The 21,607-nt window shown below is 38.4% G+C and overlaps 1 protein-coding gene across 4 annotated transcripts in view; it reads right to left on the bottom strand.

Annotated features, from left to right (window-relative positions):
* Positions 1–21,607, bottom strand: part of ANKRD10 (ankyrin repeat domain 10) — a 36,397-nt gene that overhangs the window by 3,448 nt on the left and 11,342 nt on the right. The window contains exons 4-6 of one of the 4 annotated variants that reach the window (XR_010130626.1): positions 12,144–12,237; positions 11,063–11,298; positions 1,717–1,812 (exon numbers count right to left, since the gene is read on the bottom strand). Coding sequence is in view for 3 of the 4 variants with exons in the window: in XM_019039696.4 (XP_018895241.1) it covers positions 1,572–1,812; positions 11,063–11,298 (477 nt within the window). In the remaining variant the exon portion in view is untranslated. Of the gene's footprint in view, positions 1–1,571; positions 1,813–10,732; positions 11,299–12,143; positions 12,238–21,607 lie in introns of those variants that run through there. The other 3 variants (XM_004054743.4, XM_019039696.4, XM_055360422.2) reach the window with 3 other exon arrangements.

A 21,607-nucleotide genomic window follows, 5' to 3' on the forward strand; every position in this document is an offset into this window, starting at 1 on the left:
CTTCCCTTCTGTCTGCCTGGCCAGCCCTCAGATCCCACGAACATCCAAACACAATGCTGGGGATGAGGTTTCAGACAAGATCCTACTTCTCTTCCAGCCAACCCCATAGAGAAGATCAGGACTTAGAAGCAAGCACCCTCCTATCCGAGCCCTTTCCAGGGGTGGGGACACTTGACCCTCCCAAGTCTCAAACTAGGGGCATTTAAAATGCAAAGATAGCTGTACACAGTTGTTCAAAAATGTAGAATTCTTGGAAATAATTTTGGCAGAACAAAAATTCGGAATTACTCAAGTGTTTAAAGGAGAGCAGCCTGACTTTTGGTCTGATTCTCAAAGGACTGTGAAGGCAGCTCCCTCAAGCTTCCAGTGGACGTGGAGTGCCATGTCCCACAAGGAAAGCCTCGAGTAATCTCTAGTGATTTAACACATTGTTTACTCAGAGTGTCATAAATCAAATGACGGGAAACACAGGGTGTATGGACTCGGCATCTGGTATACGGGATGGGCTGGGTTTTTCAAAAGTATGTTCCAGCTTGGATAAAGTTTAACAAATAACTAATGTCTGGGGAATAAAAGGTGGCCACTTCTGCCTATTCAAAAGAAGGTAGCAAGGTCACTTTTAAAAAAAGCAGGATTTGAGTTTTGTTATGGATCTTTAGCTAAGGTCAAATAGCCCCTGACTACAGAAAACCTATTATTTTAAATATACTAACTGATCTGAATTTCTCTACTGGGAAGAAGGTGACCACAGCAATTCTGTAGCTTCCAGAAAGATGAACACATTTTCTTTTAAGTTTAGTGAACACAAATGATTTTTTTCATGTGGGTTTGGGAAACTATATACATACTCTTTTTTTTTTCATCCCCAGTGAAGAATTTGCATAAAGACATAATTCACTTAAAAAAAATCTACTTCTAAATATTCATGCATGTTAAGAGAATGGCTAAAAATGTTTTTGTAGTCACCTGAATAAAAAAGCAATAGCTAAATGGACAAATCATTTTAGATATTCTAAATGCTATAAGAACAGAGCTGCTTCTGCTTTTTAAAAATTGGAAACAGGAATACTGTTTTAATATACTAAAAACATTAATGTATAAAATGTGTGTTGTGAAACACAGTGTTTACCATTTTAACAGACTCAGAATGAAGACCACAGAAACCAGAGCAACCAAGTCCTGGGAAAAAGATTCCATGCTGGAGTGACCGGGCTGAGTCAGAACCACATTTACTAGTTTCTCAGTGTTTACTGCTAGTCGTCCTCTTTGTGGTATATTGGTTTGAAAATATTAACTGTAGCATGTTCGGTATATTCACCCAAAGGCCATATGTCAGAAAATTAAAAATGCAAACCTCATTAAAAATAAGCAAGGCACATTAAGCAACAGCTTCAAATCAGAATAAAGATTGCACTTACATTTTTCATGTCCATAGAATATACCCAAAACACTTCTTGTATCTACAAACTTGCCCAAGATATGCAAATTATAGTATAACATTTTTAAAAAGACACTGGACAACAAAGTGCAAAACATCTGAGAAAAACTTATGTTAGAAATAATATGCATACTGATTCCTGCAACGACAGGGGGTCTGCATTGCTGACACAGTATATATTTCTATTTCTTTTGGTCCAACAGAACCACTCTCCTGCTGTTTGGTGTCTTCGACCATTGGATTGTTGTTGCAGCTAACAGGAAACTGTCCACTCCCACCTGTTACAACAGCAAACTCCCTATCAACGTGCATTTTGTCAGCATCATCTTCTGTGTCGCCATTCATGAGTGGCACGGCAGAATCCAAGCTTTGAGCTGCACAGAAAACAAAGACTATTTCAGATTCCTTTGTCTGTAACAAGATAAGTGTTCAGACACACAGTTTACATTATTTTGTGTGAACACTGAACACTTTAAACAATCACATAAAAAAAATCGACAGGTCACTAATGAGCTTAGCACACAACTGAAAAACTTTTCCACAATCAAAAAAATTTCTTGACGTGCAGATTTTAAGGTCATGGAATTTCAGATGCCTATTATAGATTTACTTGATGGCAAAAATTCTAATTTTCTGGACATTTAGAAGACATAAAGTGGTTATATAACCTGGAAACAATTCTAAACTCCATTTTCAAATTCAGCAGATTTTTTTTTTTAAAATACTAAGACAATTCTTAAATTTACATACAATTAAAACAATCCTGATTTTGTAAAAAAATCCACTATTTCCATTAACAAAAAAATAATGTAAAGGCTAAGAGACTCAAGACTAGTCTGTCAGCACTGTCCCAGAGTGGCATTTGATCTGAGCACCAAAATACAGTAAAATAATTACACCAAAATACAGAAAGCGTTAGAACTGTGAAGCTAAAGCTACACAGGCACTTCACTTCCAAGATGACCATTCTCTGTACTGTGGAGATGCAAATGCCCCATGTCATACACACGCTGCCCGAGCCCCTCCGCCTCTGAATCCTAGCAAGACTCACTTCTTACAAGCAGCTCCATGCGTCTGAACGGCTTCTCGTGTTTAAGAATGTTTTTACCAAAAAGGATTCTAACAAATCACTGTTACACCTTGCTTTATTCATTTACCATGGCATAAATGTCCTATCAGTTAATTTCAAAACAATCTTTCCTCTGCCCTATGGCTGTATTACGATTCACCTAACCAAATTCCCTGCAGCTGTCTGGGCTGCTTCCCTTTTCCTTCCTATCATGAATACCACAATTAACATACTCATAAATGCATTTTTTGTGTGTATTTCTGGTTAACTCAGATACTTAGAATTATTTCTGGGCCAAAGAATACACACCACAAATAGCAACTTTCAGTGCTAAATACCTCTTTCATATAAACATTTAAAAATAGGGAGAATGGAACTTTGCAGCTTGAATTAGCTCTAGTTTTAGAGGCCCGCGAGTCATTTTTGATTATACTGTATATATGAGATCTGGATTATTCTACAAAGATGCTAATGTACAGAATGAGAAACCCGATTTCTGAAATTAGTATGTGGGAGAGAAACAGAGCAGTGTGATTTGTGTAGTTGGGAGGATGGGGGGTAGTCAGAAGTCTGATTAGGCAGGAGGCCAAAAGCATTCTTCAAATACAGGTGCTTTAAGACCAGAGGCATTCATTCAATGGTGGATTTTAGTCTTATCCATTCAAAGCTTTAAAAAATCTTCCACAGGCCAGGCTCCACTTTCACTATGACTCAGGCATGCACTTTTAAGAGATCAGTGTGTAAGCAGGGCATCTTTTGAAAAAAAGAGAGAGAAAAAAAAAGGGCTGGGCATGGTGGCTCATGCCTGTAATCCCAGCACTTTGGGAGGCCGAGGCGGGTTGATCACGAGGTCAAGAAATCGAGACCGTCCTGGCCAATATGCTGAATAAATACTACTAAAAATACAAACATTAGCCAGGCGTGGTGGCGAGTGCCTGTAGTCCCAGCTACTGGGGAGGCTGAGGCAGGAGAATCACTAGAACCCAGGAGGCGGAGGTTGCATTGAACAGAGATTGCGCCACCGCACTCCAGCCTGGTGACAGAGCGAGACTCCATCTAAAAAAAGAAAAAAAAGAAAAAAGAATAGGAGAGGGGGTTGGTGGAAGAGCAGATCCCCCAAGTGTGCCAAAGTCGTCTCAACCTCCAGGAGCCTTCATGGCACGCAGACACAGAGAACCTGCAGCCAAGAGCAGGTCAGCGTTTGCTCCTCCCACAGGCTGCAATCCCGCAAAGCCAGCCACGAACACGGTTTGTACAAAAGAGTGGACTTTGATGGGAATACAATGCAGACAGCTTAAAATACCTACACACTCAATTGGCGTTCAGATGCCAATGTTACCCGGATAAAGTGGCAACTAGGGGTTACCTGCAATTTCACACCTCTGAAAAGCAGGTTAGAAAACCACAACAGAGAAGAGCTTCATGAAAGCTGGGGTGTTTGTCTTCTCCTTCACTAGGCCCAGTACCTAGAATAGTACTCACATCAACAGATGAAGCCCACCCACTAGCCAGGAGAAACAAAAACACAAGGTAAACAAAAACAAATGATCAGTAGCTGGCATAGCCTGTAATACAACCTGAGGAATCACAACCATCCAGGCAGGCCTGGCCATGCGAGGTGCAGGGACATGCACCCTGAAGGCAGAGGTGCCACTAGGGGGCCGGAAGAGCCGCGTTAAGGGCAGCCCAGGGAAGAGGAAGCGGGCAACACACTAATCTTCCAGCAACAATTAATCCTGTAACTAGAAGGCTCACAGTGACCAGGGACCTCTCAGAAACTGCTCCATTGAGTAGATGCATCTTTCGTTAATGCAGATGGTTTCTCTAATAAAGCAGGATAAGAATGAAAGGCTTCCATATTTTACCAATCAAGATTCTATTGTGGGAATCATTCCAACAGAACCTTAGAATTTCATTCCATCTCCATAGATACGGCCTCTCTATACGGTGTAGTTCCCACAACCAGCTGTCACAGAGCCTTGGATAATGCTGTTTCACGAGTGCCGCCTTCTTCATTCCTAGTAGCTATACATAAGTTCTTAATTGGCTGGTAGAGATATTAAGCCTGCAATTATTTATCTTTTAATTATGTTGTAAGCCATGAAATTAAAACTGGCCTCTCAAAATTTTAAGAACATTGGATTTGGACCTGTAAGACCCTACCACCTGTGGCATTTTCTCCCACAGCTGTCGTCCTTGCTGAAGGAATCATTTAATTACACCTTGCATTTGAGAAGGGTGGCCTGTACAGACATTTCAGAAAAACATGTCTCCCAAGGTCATCAGTTTACTCAGTTTGGGAAAGGAAGCACTATCCTTTCCTATCTTCCTATTGGCTCTTAAAGTTACACAATGATTGAATGCTTCTGAAAATGTTAGTATGACCACTTTTTCAAAGGGTCTTCACCTGCTGACTGTAAAAGCAGGTGTCAGGTCTCTGTTGGGAAGACAGGCTTCTAGTACACCTGAGACACAACGTTCAGGATGGAAACCTATCTAGGACTAGCTCAAAACCTCCAGCCTCCCTGCTCAGAGATACAGCCACACCCAGGTGTGGTCACTGCCTGCCCTCCTAAGTGAGAACTAGAGCCAGCAGAGCACGCCTGTGGCTGAGAAACCCACATTCCTGACCCTGGGGGACACGCAGAGATGCTCCACTTGGGGCTGATGCCCAGGGCAACTAAACGGTATGCATTTGTATTTTCATCTGAAATTTGGGGGTTGCACAAAACCCCTAAAGCCAGTTCCCAGTAACTCTGTAACTATATGAGCTATTCAAGCAGCTTGAAACCATGAAAAAAGTCTTAGTTTCAAGTCCGGGAAGGTCTGCTGCATTACAGAAGTAATGCAATTGGACACCAAGGTCGTGCCACTACAGAGGCTTATGGGAGTGCTCACCAGGTGGAGTGAAGACACTCCAGTGCATCACTCATACTGACACACAAGAGAACAGGACTGTAATTGCCAGGCATGCCTGCAGATACATGTAAGGCTTAGGAAAAATGCCTGATCACAACTTTAATCTTTACATAAAAAACCAAAAAGCACTCTATAGTCATACTTTGGGATATAAAGTGCTCCAATCAGCCAACAGGACATTACTCCCAAGACCCAAGCCATACTGGTTATATTCCCCAAGACTAAATCAGGAGACATTTTACAAGTCAGAAACTGCCAAGTACTTTCACCCAACGAACTTAGGCGAAGCTTGAGATCCTGACCTAGATTAGTAATCTACCTTTTACTGTGCCTCTAGGTGCTGTGTGGAAGGGTCCCACGTGTTGACCCATAACCCTTGAGAGGTGGCCAAATGGCCCAGGACCCCTCCCGCCTGTGGCCTTTCCACTGAACTGAGTGCATCCTGCTGTTGCTTCCACTGGGGAAGCCTCAATGTCTTCTCATTAAGGCAGCAAGGAAAGACACTCTGCCTTCCTGGTTTCCCACCAGCCATTACCTGGAACTATTCTTTGTTCTGCTGTAGAGCACATTTTACTCAACTTTTTAAGGTCCTGTTAAAACCAAATTGTTTTTCTATTACGAGGTAACCTTTCGCGGGACCCGCCAGGGCCCAGATTCCAGCAGTGCAGAGGGTTGGGATGACTCCAGGGAGCAGGAAGCAGCAGCGACAAAGGACAGAGAAGGGCACTGAGAGCTCTGGAAAGATCGGGGGGGGGGGGGGGACTGGGGGTTTGGCTCAAATAATACAAAAGCGGCTTGTGATCAAGTGTGCCAGTCTTGGTTTTGCTTCCCACTGGAGTGTCCACAACTGTGCTGAGGACAACTCAGGCCCATGAGGTTTGCTCAAATGGAGACTTTTAACAGTGGAAAACGCAGACACTGTCTGGACTGGAAGTGTAATTCAGACTGTATTTCAAGACGTCACATCTTCAGGGATCAAGGAAAAACAATCACCCCTTATTTGAACACAATTACGTAGGTGTGTTCTATCATCCTGGCCAAATTTTTATAAACAAATATACTGCAAATCTGAAAACAGTAAGGACGTCAGGAGTGCTATAATATGTAACTAAACTAGAAGGAACTAAATTACAAATTTACTCCTGGGAGGCATTTTATTTCCTCTCAAGTTTCAAGCAATTAACATCTATCATTTAACAAACCAGCTGGTCATATCTGTCCTCCTTTACCAAGTCTTTAACCCTGCTCAACGCGAACAGCTAAGGACAAAAGGCAGAGATCCTTTATCCGGGTTAAATCCACTCTGGGAAAGTGTTAAAACTTTCCACCAGTAATTTTACCTTTAAATCATCATGTTGTAGATACTTTTTTCTGTAAGGTGTTTTTATATTCAATATCTTCACAGTATGAATGAGCTTCTAAGATCAATAATATGCCTATGTGATTAAAACCGAGCTGTGAAGTCAGTTTGACGCTTGAGATCTGCTGTCACCACAGCCTACTTCTGGGGCAAATGTCCCAATTGTGAAATTGAAGTTATTGGGTCAGTTTTTAAACTCACTGTGTTCCCCTGCTTCTTCCCCACGACTCTTGAGCTCCATCCAAAACAATTATCAATCAGCAAAATCAAGTTTTCACTCATGGAAGGGACTGGCATTCTCTTCTAACCAAGATCATTGAAAAACTTGACAACAGTTTCCACGGAGTACATATAAAAATAATTGTATTGGGTTATTCCTGAAGATTAACCAAGAACGCTAGCAAACCTGAACTGAGTTTTATACACAGTGGTGCAGCTGGAGTCCTGAAGCCCATGCGTCATACCATCAGAGCAAATGACTGATAAACAAAAAACAACAAAAAAAAAATTTAAAGACTGATACTTCCTTGCACCATCTAAAATGAACAAAATCCCACTGAGGAAAGTATTATCCCAAGATACTTTCCATCAAAACAGACTGCTTAAGTAACTGTGGTATTTCACCCTCCAGAGTTCATGTCCACACCTATTATGTCTTATGTTCTGACTAAACTGCATTTGATACGGATGCAAATAATTTTATGAAAGTATGACTTCTTGTAGCATAACTTCCTTCAAAGACAGTTAATATTCAAGCAATACAAAAGGCCAAGTCTTTCTTCTTCACTTAAGATCTTTTACATCAACAGCTTCCAAAAGAAAATTCCTCCAATTTAAAATACTTGAAAGTAGTTTACTAAAAGCAGACACTACTTTTTGTGGGGAAGAATGGTTAACATTCAGACTCAGGATTCCAAAGTGTTTTGGCTTTTTTTCTTTTTCTTTTTTAAAGGGTGGATTTTACAGGGATCTCCTTAAGAGGTGACTTAGCCAGAAAACTTTCTGGAAGTAATTACTTTTGTAAATATAAATTCCACACTAAAAGCATCAATATTTGTAACTCTTAAATTCTAGGAAAACAGAACGCACTAAGTTTTATTGGTAAGATACAAGTTATGCAGCCAAGATATTATCCCTGGCACCTGTAACTTTTTTTGTTTTTAAAGCCAAACAAAACAAAAAACCCAGCTTAAACTCTTCTGAATATTTTTATATGTGAAGTTACTCAAAGTATTTTTATATACATGTGTTAAATGAGGAAAAAAGAATTTATCATTTCTTTTACTCTGGCATGAGAACCAAAAACCTAATAAAATAATTCAGATTAAGCAAAACTTAAAACACACATTTAAACAAAATCAAAACAAGATGCCAGAAATTACAACGAAAACTAAAGCAACATATCTTTAAATCAAAACTAAAAAACTGGTCAGTTAATATGGAAATAATTATATATCTACTGAAACCAATAACAATTTCATGTAGAACATTCAGGTAATTGGCAGAAAAAAAAAATGCTGTTTTAATGACCAAGAATGACTCCCAATACCCAGCATCATCACTTTCAGTATGTAATGGTAAAAAGGGGGGCAAAAAAATCACCTTTTCCCATAGGGAAAAGAGTGGTGGGAGTGTAGGTGAGCTGAAGATGCCCATCTACGCTCAGACACAAAAAAATATAAACACACTTGTGATGAGTGTGGCAAATCTAAGGACTGTCAACTACATAAAAGAACCATCAGAAGTTCCAGGAAATTAGTAAAGTCATGGTCAGTATACAAATCAGGAAAACCAGGGATGAGCAGCTTTGAAGTAATGTGCATCTTGGCTGAAATATTTCAACTGTGATAATCACAGAAACATCAGTCATGTACTGTGTTACCTGCAACAGTGGCTCAACCTGTTAGGTCTACGTATTACCTGCAACACTTAAGCAGAAGTGCCGGCTCCAACCATATTTTTGTCTAAACTAGCACCCTCGGGCTTGGGACCAGGAATGTATAGTTTGGGAAGGCTGCATGGTGAGTTTAACGTGCAAAATGTGAACTTCTAATCACTGGTCAACCAAAACAAATCCTCCTTCTAAAGGAAGAAAATAAAACCCCCGAAAGTCAGCATGACTCTTTAAACCAAATTTATGTAGTTAACGAGGATTAGGAAACAAGGAATCCTCAGAAATGCTTTTCAGGGTAATTAAGCAATGTGGTATTGGCCAATTCAACTGACCTCAAAACTCTGAGACTAGTTTTACGAACCCTTCTAGGTGCATTTTGAGTCCAATTAGCATGTTAAGTGATCTCTTTTTAAAAATACTAAACAGAATTTAAGATTTATCAGCAATAAGAGAAAATGAAGCATAAATCATTTTTCAAGGACGTTTAGACTATACAGTGACATACAGGGACAGACATGTACAATTCGTGCATGAGGGCATGAGGCCACTCTACAATATTAACCAGGCTTTAATTAAAGGAAATGACAAAGGATTTTTTTAAAAAGTGGATGCTCTTAAAAAGGCGTTGAAACTACATTTAAAAAATATATTAAAACATGGTACAAATAAATGACAATGCTGAATACATCACCATTAAAAGACCATTTTGAATTTTATGCAGATCTTCATGTCATGCTTATGATTTTAGCATCTTTCCAGAAATGCTTAACTCATAAAAATCTTGAATTTGATAAAACTGTTAAGTTCATACATTACTATAAAAAGTCTTATCACAGGAATTTTTATGGTGACAAGATATAAATAGTTGTGAAGTACATAATACTGACATTTTATCAACTTTATAGGGAAAAAATGTTTCACTTGGACACACTCATTAAATAAGGTAGAAAAGATGATGTTGGTTCATGAAATTTAAAGTTAACAAAAATCTCTAGATTTTTAAGTGATTAACTGATAGTCACTCAGTTTTCCTTATGCTATAACTTGCACGGTTTTTTTTTTTTTTAAACCAACGGGCAAAACTTTGTGCTTATACTCAGCAAATCTGAGCTCATAATCTGCTTCATTACTTTACACTCCCACCTCTCCCCCTATGTTCACTAAATATGCCTGCCAAGCTATCACATTTACCTTCTTATTAAGACTTTTTTTTTTTTTTTTTAAATAGAGACAAGGTCTCACTATGTTGCCCAGGCTGGTCTCGAATTCCTGAGCTCAAGTAATCCTCCTGCCTCAGCCTCCCAAAGTGCTGGGATTACAGGTATGAGCCATGACAACTGGCCTAAGACATCTTATATATAGATATAGATGATTTTCCTATAGGAAAGGGAGATGTTTTCAACTTCAAGAGTGATTGGCTGACTCTGCTTATTTGCAAACTCAAACCTATCTTAAAAAAAAAAAAAAAAACCAAAAACCAAAAAACCCAAAAAACCGGCTAGGCACAGTGGCTCATGCCTGTAATCCCAGCACTTTGGGAGGCCGAGGCAGGTGGCTTACTGGAGGCCAGGAGTTCAAGACCAGCCTGGCCAACATGGTGAAGCCCCTTCTCTACTAAGAATACAAATTAGCCCAGCGTGATAGCATGCACCTGTAATCCCAGCTACTTGGGAGGCTGAGACAGGAGAATTGCTTTAATTTGGGAGCCGGAGGTTGCAGTGAGCCGAGATCACACCATTGCGCTCCAGCCTGGGTGACAGAGCAAAAAAAAAAAAAAAAAAAAAAAGGGGGGGTGGGAGAATACTTACAACGAAAATAACTTACCTTAGGGACTTAAATCCTCAAGATCAAATTATACACCAGATCTTGCTGTGATAAGTCAACACACATGTGAGGTACAGAGACCGCTGAGGTCAAATCATAGTACAGAAATAGTACAGAAAACATTCACCTTCCCAAATGTGAAAATGTTTTACTGCCAGACCATCAGCAATTTTTATAAGCCCAGGAACATTTACAAGCAAATTTAAAAAAAAAAAAAAAAAAATCAGGCACAGTGGCAGATTTTCTTTAATAGATATATTTCAAACAGATACAACAAATTAAAAAATCTAATTCACGGCAGGTAAACATGGGTGCTCAAAAAGTTCCACAGACATTTACACTTGGGCCATCAGTATTTCCCTCACATTCCCTTTTGTTAAGTGTCCCATCTTCGCAGTGGCAGTACAGGAGAAATCTCCACCGTCACCGCACAATCCACCAGGCGCATTACCACCTGAAGTGAAGGTCTCATCTCGAAGGTGCGCTCAGCCATAAAAAGAAAACATATTAAAGAAAGGAAAAATAAGTGTGCTCTTCCCACCCACAAAGCGGTCTCACCTTCAGTTCTAGCTTTCTTTACTCCAAAGGCTTCTGAGTCTTCCAAGCATCTCTTTCGATTTGTTCCCACACTAATATGATTAGGAAATACATTCTGATGACCCCCATTTAAGATGCCATTGTTATAGAAATGGTTCAGATGACAATTCTGGAGGTTCAAGAGAAACTGGGCACACTCTTGGAAACCCTGGGTTTGTGCAATGTCTGCTGCTGTCAGGCCACTGGCATTTCTCAGGCTGTACAACACAAAAACACTGAATTACACCCCGTCCGCGTGCTAACCTGGTCTCTGCTCCTGCTGAACTGACTAGCTATCTGAAGGTGGTATGAAAGAGTAAACAAATTCATAGCAAATCTTCATTAAAGAAGTAGTTAATCAATCTAGCTCTGTAACTAACTTCTCTTATATACATTTGATTTCTAAGCAAGATTTGGGAGATAAACTAAATATGCTAAACTTCTAAAAAAGGCATCTTCCTATTTAACTTCTCAAAATCATGTTTTATGTTAGTCTGAAGAATCTAAATTTATGCTAACTTCAGACTTGAAACTGAATTCTATATTATATGCACTTAATTTTAATACCCATTCCTTTAGCGTGAATAAAATCATAACAAACAACATGTACTGAGATTGTCCATGGCATTCATAACTGTCTTCCTAAAAACAAAGCAATGGCTCACCAACGAGCCAGCCTTCATGCTTACATGTGACACTGTAAGTGGAAGTTTAGAAGGATGTCCTGACATTAAAAAGTAGCCTATCATCAGATTCCAGAGCTGAACAGTTGTGTTTTTCTGTCAGATTTTGATTGTTTTGGCCTTGCTTGGAAAAACCTGCAGGAGTATTGTATTTTTGGCATTGTAGAGCATTTGAGTAGTTGGTTCCTTTAAAAAGGCTTTGAATACTGTCCTAAAAACTCATCCCTACCACTCACAAGAACCAAAGTTTTACCTGGCTAATAGTACTAAAAAGGAAAGGTCTGAGACCTCTAAAGTAGCTAAAACTCAGATTCAAGTAGGAAGTGATGGCAGAGTAAGTGAAAGAGCTGAATAAAATAGAGTAAGTTGAACTTGTAAACCTTTAGACACTGAATTAAAACTGAGGGATCAAAAGTAACTCCATGTTGAAGTTCCCCTGGAAGACAAGAATGTACACTGCTCTGTGAAATAAACCTGTAAAAAAGCAGACATCCTGTTAGCTGCAGGTTGATAAACGGGAGAAGTACTTAACAGCAAAGACAGCTTCCATACCTGTTCAGCAAGCTACACTACATCCACAGCAAAAGCATGATGAAATAAAGGCCTTGTGCTGTGTCACTCAAACAACCAATCCAGAACCCTGATGCCTTTCTTGGGGTTACTGTTAATGCAAAAAAAAAAAAAAAAAAAAACCCCAAAAAAACAAAAAAACCCCCCCGCATTTGAGAGTGAAAACTACAGAATTAGGGACAAATAATATTTTCTTATTTATAAGGTCTAACAATAGCCTTGTATTCGTTATTTCCAGACATCATAAAGCTCTGATCTCAGAAATGAAAAGTGTGCATGGACACTCGCTAAACGTGTCTCTACTTTTTAAAGCATAAGATAAATGTACTATACCTTTTGAAAAAAGACCCAAATCCTATTTGATCAGATATGAAAGAGAATTGAGAATCTCAGAAACCAACAAAATTCTTAAAAATATAAGGCAGCTATGTGCAGGACTATTACAGACTAAAGTCGCTATTTTTATTAGCCAATAAGACTGCATGGCTATGAATGGCCATGAGTATTTTCTAGTATTGCATAATATTTTTATTTTGATATATGAATTAAATGAAAAGGAAGCACCAAAGTTTGGGCAGATTGTATTACATTAATTATACTTTGTACAAAATCAGATCACCTTGTTATTCAAATAGAAAATATACTAATATTATGTGACAGCTTCATCATATAGCTGGACTTTTTTTTAATGGTATATTTCACTTTCAAAAGATATCAGAAGTGCAGATGACCTGGGAGGGTCTATTCTGTCAAGAATGTGAACAGAAAAATAAGTTGCCACATGAAAATTCAAAAACTCTTCAAAGAGAACATAAGTTTACAAACTGATTATTTCTATAGATAAGCATAGACTTGCTCTCCAAAATCAAGAAACAGAGAAATGAGAAGCTACCGCTTAGCATTAGGACAAATAAAAATATGAAATAAAGCCCACAGTAAAGATTACTCTTTAGTGGACCAGAGAATAAAAAAGAGCAAACAGATTTTTGAAATGGCACTTAGAATCATAAATACCATGCTGGGCACGGTGGCTCACGCCTGTAATCCCAGCACTTTGGGAGGCCAAAGCGGGTGGATCACCTGAGGTCAGGAGCTTTGAGACCAGCTTGGCTTACATGGTGAAACCCTGTCTCTACTAAAAATACAAAAAATTAGCTGAGTGTGGTGGTGGCACATGCCTATAATCCCTGCTACTTGGGAGGCTGAGGCAGGAGAATCGCTTGAACCTGGGAGGCAGAGGCTGCAGTGAGCCGAGATCACACCACTGCACTCCAGCCTGGGCAACAGAGCAAGATTCTATCTCTAAATAAATAAATAAATAAATAAATAAATAAATAAATAAATAAATAAATACCAATTCGCTGAGGGAAGTTTAGATGCTCAAGGGGCATGCCAACATTCTGAAATTGTTAAAAGAACATCCAAAGCACATTCGATTCCTTTATTCCTTCAGAAGCTGAAGACTACACTGAATTTGGGTTAGAACAGCAAGATTTACTGATCTTCCAAAGAAATATAACCTTATAGAAAAATAATCAACAAAATAGTGCCAACATATGGAGATTCCTGGAGACTGTGAAGTTTGAGAGTGTCAGCCTACACATAGGTAGCACTGGTAAGCTCTCCCACTTCACTTTTTCTCCTGCCAAAAGTAGTTAAATATGTGCTTGTCCTCTACTTAGACCAACCAAATTTCCATGTGGTCTTAAGGTATTATCTCAAAACTTACTTTACTAAAAGAGCTCAAAAGACGGATTCTGGCCCAATCATGCTATGTACTCGTACGTAAGGACCAAGGAAGCAAGAACAATCACAGGTCAAACAACTTCTAGCATCTCACATAATTTTGGGGCACTAGAAGGCAGACATGATGGGGAGGTGAAAAAGTTCTAGAAATTGTATTGGACAGGTATCGGAATCTAGGACACATGGTAACTGGAGGAATTACTTAGAGGAGACTGTAATTTTGCTCTACATTTAAGTGGCACTATCTATGCAGCATTATCGGAAACAGAAATATCCAGCACCCTTTCTCTGCTTCTAGTGAGGTACAAGAACATTTCAACTCTATCATTTTCCTTGTTACCAAGGGCTGAATGTATACAACATACAGTTTAACTTGTTAGCATTTATATTCTACTCAGAGGAAATCTGTTGGTACCTGACTCAGGAACACAACACAAAATGACACCACCATCTCTTGCCCCTGAAAGTCCTCATTCTCATTTCCTCTCCTTACCTACATTCATCACCTCTACTATCCCTACTCACATTAAAAATCTTGCAAGTGGTCACTCAACTGTGTAGTGCAAATTATAGAAATTGGCCTGAAATGATCATTAAGGATCATCTAATCCAGAAGGCACTTTTCTAAAAAGGACTATGTAGTAATTACTTTAGACTTTGGAGACCATACATTCTCAGTCCTAACTACTCAATTCTTTTGTTGTAGGCTGAAAGCAGCCTCAAGGCAATTGAGCATGGCTATGCTCTCATAGAGCTTTATTTACGAACACTGAAACTGAAATTTCATCTAATTTTATGTATTAGAAAATATTATTCTATTGATTTTTGCTCAACTATTAAAAAATGTAGAAACCATTCTTGGGCCATAGGTCATACAAAAAAAGGCAGCAGGCCAGAACTGCTGAATAACATTTAACCAAATAGATGATACTGTAAATATTCCTCTATCCTTTATTATGGGGTACATTGTAAATTCCAATACAATGTATAGGGATAAAAAAAACCCAGCATAATTGCATATGCATCACCTCACTTTCCATTTGTACTGAATTAGCCATACAAAAAAAATAAAAAATTACTGTTAACTAGTCACCCTACAGTGCAAGGTAACACTAGAATTGATCTTTCCATCTAGTAACCACTGTTTTTTAAAGAGACAGAGTATCTCCCTGTTGCCTCAGCTGGAGTGCAGTGGCACAATCACAGTTCACCACACCCTGGAACTCCTGGGCTAAGGGATCCTCCTTAGCCTCAGCCTCCCAAGTAGCTAGGTATACTGGCATGCGCTACCATGCCTGGCTACTTTTTTTTTTTTTTTTAATTTTGAGAGATGTTGCTCAGGCTGGTCTCAAACTCCAGGCCTCAAGCGATCCTCCCACCTCAGACTCCTAAAGCACCGAGATTAGAGGTATAAGCCACTCTCTACTTCTATGAGATCTTTTTTACCTTCCACATAAGTACAGTACATGGAGTATTTATCTTTCTGTGCCTGGCTTACTTAACATAATGTCTTCTAAGATCATACATGTTGCTGAGAATTACAGAATTTTGTTTTTTTAATGGCCAAATAGTATTCCACGGGGTATATATACCACATTTTATCTGTTCATTTGCTGATAGACACAGGTTGATTCCAAATCTTGGGTATTGTGAATAGTGCTGGAATGAGCATGGCAGGTGCAGATGTCTCCATACATGGATTTTCTTTTGGATATATACCCAGTAGTGGGACTGCTGAATCATATGGTAGTTCTATTTTTAGTTTGTTCAGGAACCTCCATACTCTTCTCCATAATGGTTGTACAAGTCTACATTCCCACTAACAGTGTTTAAACGTTCCTTTGCCTCTGCATTCTCATCAGCATTTGTTACTGTCTTTTGGTAACTGTCATTCTAACGGGGGTAAGACAGTCTCTCATTGTGGTTTTGATTCTCTTTAGAATGAATATTTCTCCTCATTCCTCTACTCTTAATAATGGATTTTCTGAAAAACTTCTATTAATTTTATGCACTATTCAATTCAAACAACTTTTTAAAAGTTGCCAAATCTGTCACAAAATATTAAACAACAAGAAAAATATCTAAAGGTAAACTTGAGAGGGGTGTAAAACAAAAGACCCTGAGAGACCACTTAACTGTAAAACAATCATTCCTATTCCTAAATTGAGTGTTTTTGGTTACATGTTCTAAGTGCCTTACAATAAACCAGGCAATGTGCTTTATCTGGACAAAAGGAGCCCTAACTTCAAAGTTTGAGTTCCTCAAAGTTTTTTAATAGTTAAATTTCAAGTACGTTAGACTGAAAATAATTTGGGTTTCCAAGTCAAAGATTAGAACAAATAATCATTAAAGATCATAAAAGAAGTTCAGGTCTTTAAATTCTATTTTCATTTGTTAATCAATATTTCAATTTTCATGTTTTAATTGCTAAAATTCAGTAGGAGTTGAGCACGTAAATGAAACACTTGATTTACAGGTTCTGTGTTTCCATCCACACTCAACTCTAGTACTTACAGTACTTTGTTCTGTCATAGTACTTTTTAAATACTCCATCCTTTACCCTTCACTCAACAGGTTTTTCTGTCTGTTTGTTTTAAACAGGGTCTCACTCCCATCACCCAGGCTGGAGTGCAGTGGTGCAATCACAGCTCACTGTAGCCTCGTCTACCTCCTGGGCTCAGGTGCTCCTCCCACTTCAGCCTCCTGAGTAGCTGGGACCACAGGTACACAACACCATACCCAACTAGTTTTTCTATTTTTTTTTTTTTTTTTTTTTTTGAGACAGAGTTTCACTCTTGTTGCCTAGGCTGGAGTGCAATGGCGTGACAGCTCACCGCAACCTCTGCCTCCCAGGTTCAAGAGATTCTCCTGCCTCAGCCTCCCGAGTAGCTGGGATTACAAGCGCCCACCACTACACCCAGCTAATTTTTTGTATTTTTAGTAGAGATGGGGTTTCACCATGTTGGCCAGGCTGGTCTTGAACTCCTAACCTCAGGTGACCCACCCACCTCAGCCTCCCAAAGTGCTGGGATTACAGGCGAGAACCACTGCGCCCAGACATTTTTTTTTGTATTTTTTATAGAGACCGGATTTCACTCCACAGGTATTGACTTAGTGTATTACATGACCATAGGCACTAACTGCTGGCCACTCCTGTCAACCTCAAGTGAGGTACCAGTAGTAAAGTTCATCTGGACTGTGTTTACACACTATTCCAAAGGGAAAATTAAAGTATCCAGAAGAGTTTAAAGAGTCTCAAAAACTATTTTGAATGCAAACTGGTGGTAATGGAGATGTACACATTATTTTCAGATGCAATCTTCAAAACAGACGCACTTTTGAACTTAGCATCCCCAGTTTGATGCACCTGGATACACGGGCTGTGCCTGACCTAAAACGTGTGTCTGTTCGTTTCTGAAAATAGGACTGTGTCGTTCTACAGCTATAGCCTACCTCCTTGGTCCTCTCCTACATCCATTTGAAAAATCTTTGAAAATGGGAAGAGATTTTTAAAACTCAGACAACGGTCAACTTGAGGTTCAAACTGGTTCTAGTTTGAAGTTCTAAAATTAACTTTCTTTAAAAGAAACTCAGCATGATCAGATTTTTAGGCTAGCAAGCTAAATGTGCTGCAATGTACTGTGGAAACTATGATGACTGTGCTTTTATCTATAAATTCAATCTCCTGTAACATTCACCAAGACTACGAAAAGCAATCACTGAGCAGGCCACCCATTTTCTCTCTACTATTCTTTCAAAACAGGAATATTAAAATGTGGTACAACACAGAATCATCTTTACTGTGAATTACATGTTCTGCTAAGTAACTTGCAAAAAAAAAAATCAAACTGGCATTAACTTTACTAAAGATACAAATGCTTATATGCTATATTTTCTTATTCTGAATACAATATTAAAATTTATTACCTCTAGGCCAAGCACAGTGGCTCAACCCTATAATCCTGGCGCTTTGGGAGGCAGAAGCAGGAGGATCACTTGAGGCCAGAAGTTTGAGACCAGCCTGGGCAACACAGAAAGACCCTGTCTCTTCAAACACTCAAATCGATATCTAAGAATTCTCCCCCAAAGAACTTTCACTAAAATTCGTATCTAAGAATTCTCCCCCAAAGAACTTTAAAAATCAGGCTCCTCTCTGAAGCCAGCCAGGGTCCCACCAGTTTCCACTTATAGTGCCACAATTCCAGAACAAAGGAGAAGCCATTCTGATGAGAACGACTTTGTTTCAATTTTGAAAAACCACGGATCAGGAAATACCTGAAGTATAATTTTTAGAATCCGAGTTGTCACATCACCTTCAGGATGTTTTCTTATGGTTAATGCCATGTGACAATAAAAGATAACAATTTTTATATAAATAATATTTCTGTTAAAATTCTGATCTCAACTTAGCTATTGTTAGTTTACAAATAGAAAGGTAGATATCATAAATTAGGTAAGCAAAGCATGCAAATCTAAAGCATCTCTATCTGAATTCCTAGATTAGCGTTAAAACCAATCACCGCAACAAATACCTCAACAGTATGCCTCGTGTGCAGAAAGGAAGCGATACTGAACATTCAATGCCACAACTGTAAGGTTTTCGGAGAAGCACCTGTGGCAGTTTCAGCAGTTTCTATATGGAATGCTCCCCCTTTCTAGGATTACTTGAAAAAATCAAGTCAATTCGAATTACGTAGCTGTAAAACATTGACATGTGTAGTTTTTACAGATTCAGAATCTTCTGTGTGATTTAAAACGGGCAATGGTTCATAATACAGGAAACTTAAATAATAAGGGATCACATATTTGCAGGCAACATTTGGATTAAAAATACATAGACAACATAAGGTGCAGAAGCACACTGAGCTTAAGCCATTGTCATGTGACCACCTTGACCATGAGCTACTGCTCTAAAACACTGCCTTTTAAATTACCTTTGGTAATTTTTTAGCATGAAGCCAATTTAAATATGTCAATATTTCAACATAAGTTTAACAGTATGGACTAAAAACCATCAACTCACGATTCTGGTTACTTTAAAATTTGGTATGCTGTATCTCAAATACATTAGTAACTATTCCTAGATGGAAATAAGCAAATACATGGAATCATTAAAAAAAGATAAAAAACATTACTAAATTGTCCATTTGTAAAGATAAAACATTAGCAAACATCTAAGATATCTTCAGCAAAAGAAATACATGTGTATTTTTAACCCTTTGGTATCCAAACTCTTATTTAATTATGAAGACTTTCTTAAATATATTCTTCAGTTAATAATAGGAAGAAACTATTTTTAAAGAGTTTCTACCTAAATTTGGTGCCAAGTTTTCAAGTTTAAAGTTACTGAGGATAGTTTTACACTGCAATTGAACCAAAATTATGTTTTCAAACATTAAAATGTAAAACCATCATTCCAGTAGTTTGATGAAATATTTAGCATGCTCCTGCTAATTTAGCAAGGGAAAAAGACATTTGGATTTAGAAATCACCGGTTTTATTTGAAAGCACTATCTATAAAAGTAGTAAGGAAATTATTAAAATCTGTATTTTAATCAAGCTGCTATGAAAAACAATCAAAATTCTGAACAATTTCTTAACAAGTCTAGAATGGTATCGACCCACTTACTGTCCCTGTCTAGCAGGCAGAACTTAATAGCTATCTCAGGAACTGATTCCTCCATCCTGAAACACCTTAACAACTGGAAAATAGCCAAGACCAGACAAGTCTGCTGTGGTGACAATTAGATAAAAGGAGGCTGCACAGTGGCTCACACCTGTAAACCCAGTGCTCTGGGAGGCCAAGGTGGAAGGACTGCTTGAGCCCAGGAGTTTGAGACCAGCCTGGGTAGCACAGCAAGACCCCATCTCTACAAAACATTTTTAAAAATTAGTTGGGCATGGTGGTATGTGCCTATAGTCCTGGCTACTCAAGAAGCTGAGGCAGGAGGATCACTGGAGCCCAGGAGTTTGAAGTTGCAGTGAACTATAATCATGCCACTGTACTTTAGCCTGGACGACAAAGTGAGACTCTGTCTCTTTAAAAAAAAAAAAAAAAAAAAAAAGAGGAGGCAAAAGTAGGATGTGAGGATGACTAGAATTCAGAGGACCTAAAATCAGAAAATATGAATTCAGAGTCAGAATTCTGGTAGATTTTGTAACTGAAATATTATTCTGATGGGCAAAAAAATGAACAAATATAAATAAACCACGAATTTCAAAATGAATAGCTAGAAGTAAATCTAGGTTACATTTTGCCAAGGGCAAAAGTCGCAAATGAATTTAACAACTAATATTAAATATGCTCATCACCTGTATTTGACCTAATGAAAATCTGGTTTCTAGACAGGGCTCTATGGTAAACAAACAAAGGTGGGTCATAAATGGTCAATTATGATCCAAACTAAGACAATTCCATTTTAATTAAAATTTAATTAAAGTGAAGCAGTATTTTTTGTGGCATTAGAATAGTCTACTAACATCACATTCTAGGCTTTATTATTATAGCCAACTGTGCCTACTTTCTAAACTAGGCAAGAGAGACTTTTCTAGAGTGAGTCACTGAATTTGCTTATATAAGGCTATCAATGCTTCTCAAGCTATCTAATGATCCCAGTTAAGATAAAAATAATTAAGTTAAAATACATGTAGCCCAGCTGAAGATCTGGTTACCACAGAATAAATGGCTTCTCAAGAAATCCTCTCCTGTAGAAAAGTTCTGAGACTCTGCCATTAAACACTGGCATCCGTATAATGCAGTATTAAAATGGACCTACAAATCTGCCCGAGATGCAAGTCATGCTGCTTTCATTCTAAATCTCTTTATTTCTACTCAGTGGCATAAAGCTATTTTACTAGCTGGTTGACATGGAAACATCCTCCACTTATCTCTCAAGAAAATAAACACAAATCAGCCAAAAGTAATTGGTACCAAATTACTGAAAGTACAGCTATTCCAAGGCCCGAATTCTATTTACAATGCTAGTAGTGAAAAGGTCTTCTTAATTATCAGCAGACAGTAAGTTTTCAAGTCTTTTTCCAAAATCACATTAAGACTTAATGTTATGCTGTTATTTGTTCCATCGTTCAAAAGAAAAATGAGATGACAATCTTTTTTAATAGTATATCCTCTTCTTCCAGTCAATACCTGAGTACCAAGCAAGCAGCTCTCAAATATTGGGGGCAGTGGAAAAATGGAACTACCATATAAGCAAGATTAAGGATGGTGACAACTTCACGTACTTGCTGAAAACTCCATACACAGAGATTTAGGTCCTTTAAAGTACACAAACATTTAGTTTGGTCACAAGTTAGATTTAATCCTGTGCATTTTAATTTTTAGATGTAAACAATGGCAAATAATAATGACCAACATATAAGCCAGAAACAGAGCCTCACACACAGAAAACTTGGCACCAAAACTCAAGATTTAAAATAGGAAAAGAAAAAGAAAGTCCATTAACATACTCACGTGTGGTGCTAGAAAATTTAATACGATGCACAGCAGCTGAAATGCGTTATCTTACAG

This window comes from Gorilla gorilla, chromosome 14, assembly GCF_029281585.2.
Source record: "Gorilla gorilla gorilla isolate KB3781 chromosome 14, NHGRI_mGorGor1-v2.1_pri, whole genome shotgun sequence".
Classification (NCBI taxonomy): Eukaryota; Metazoa; Chordata; class Mammalia; order Primates; family Hominidae; genus Gorilla; species Gorilla gorilla.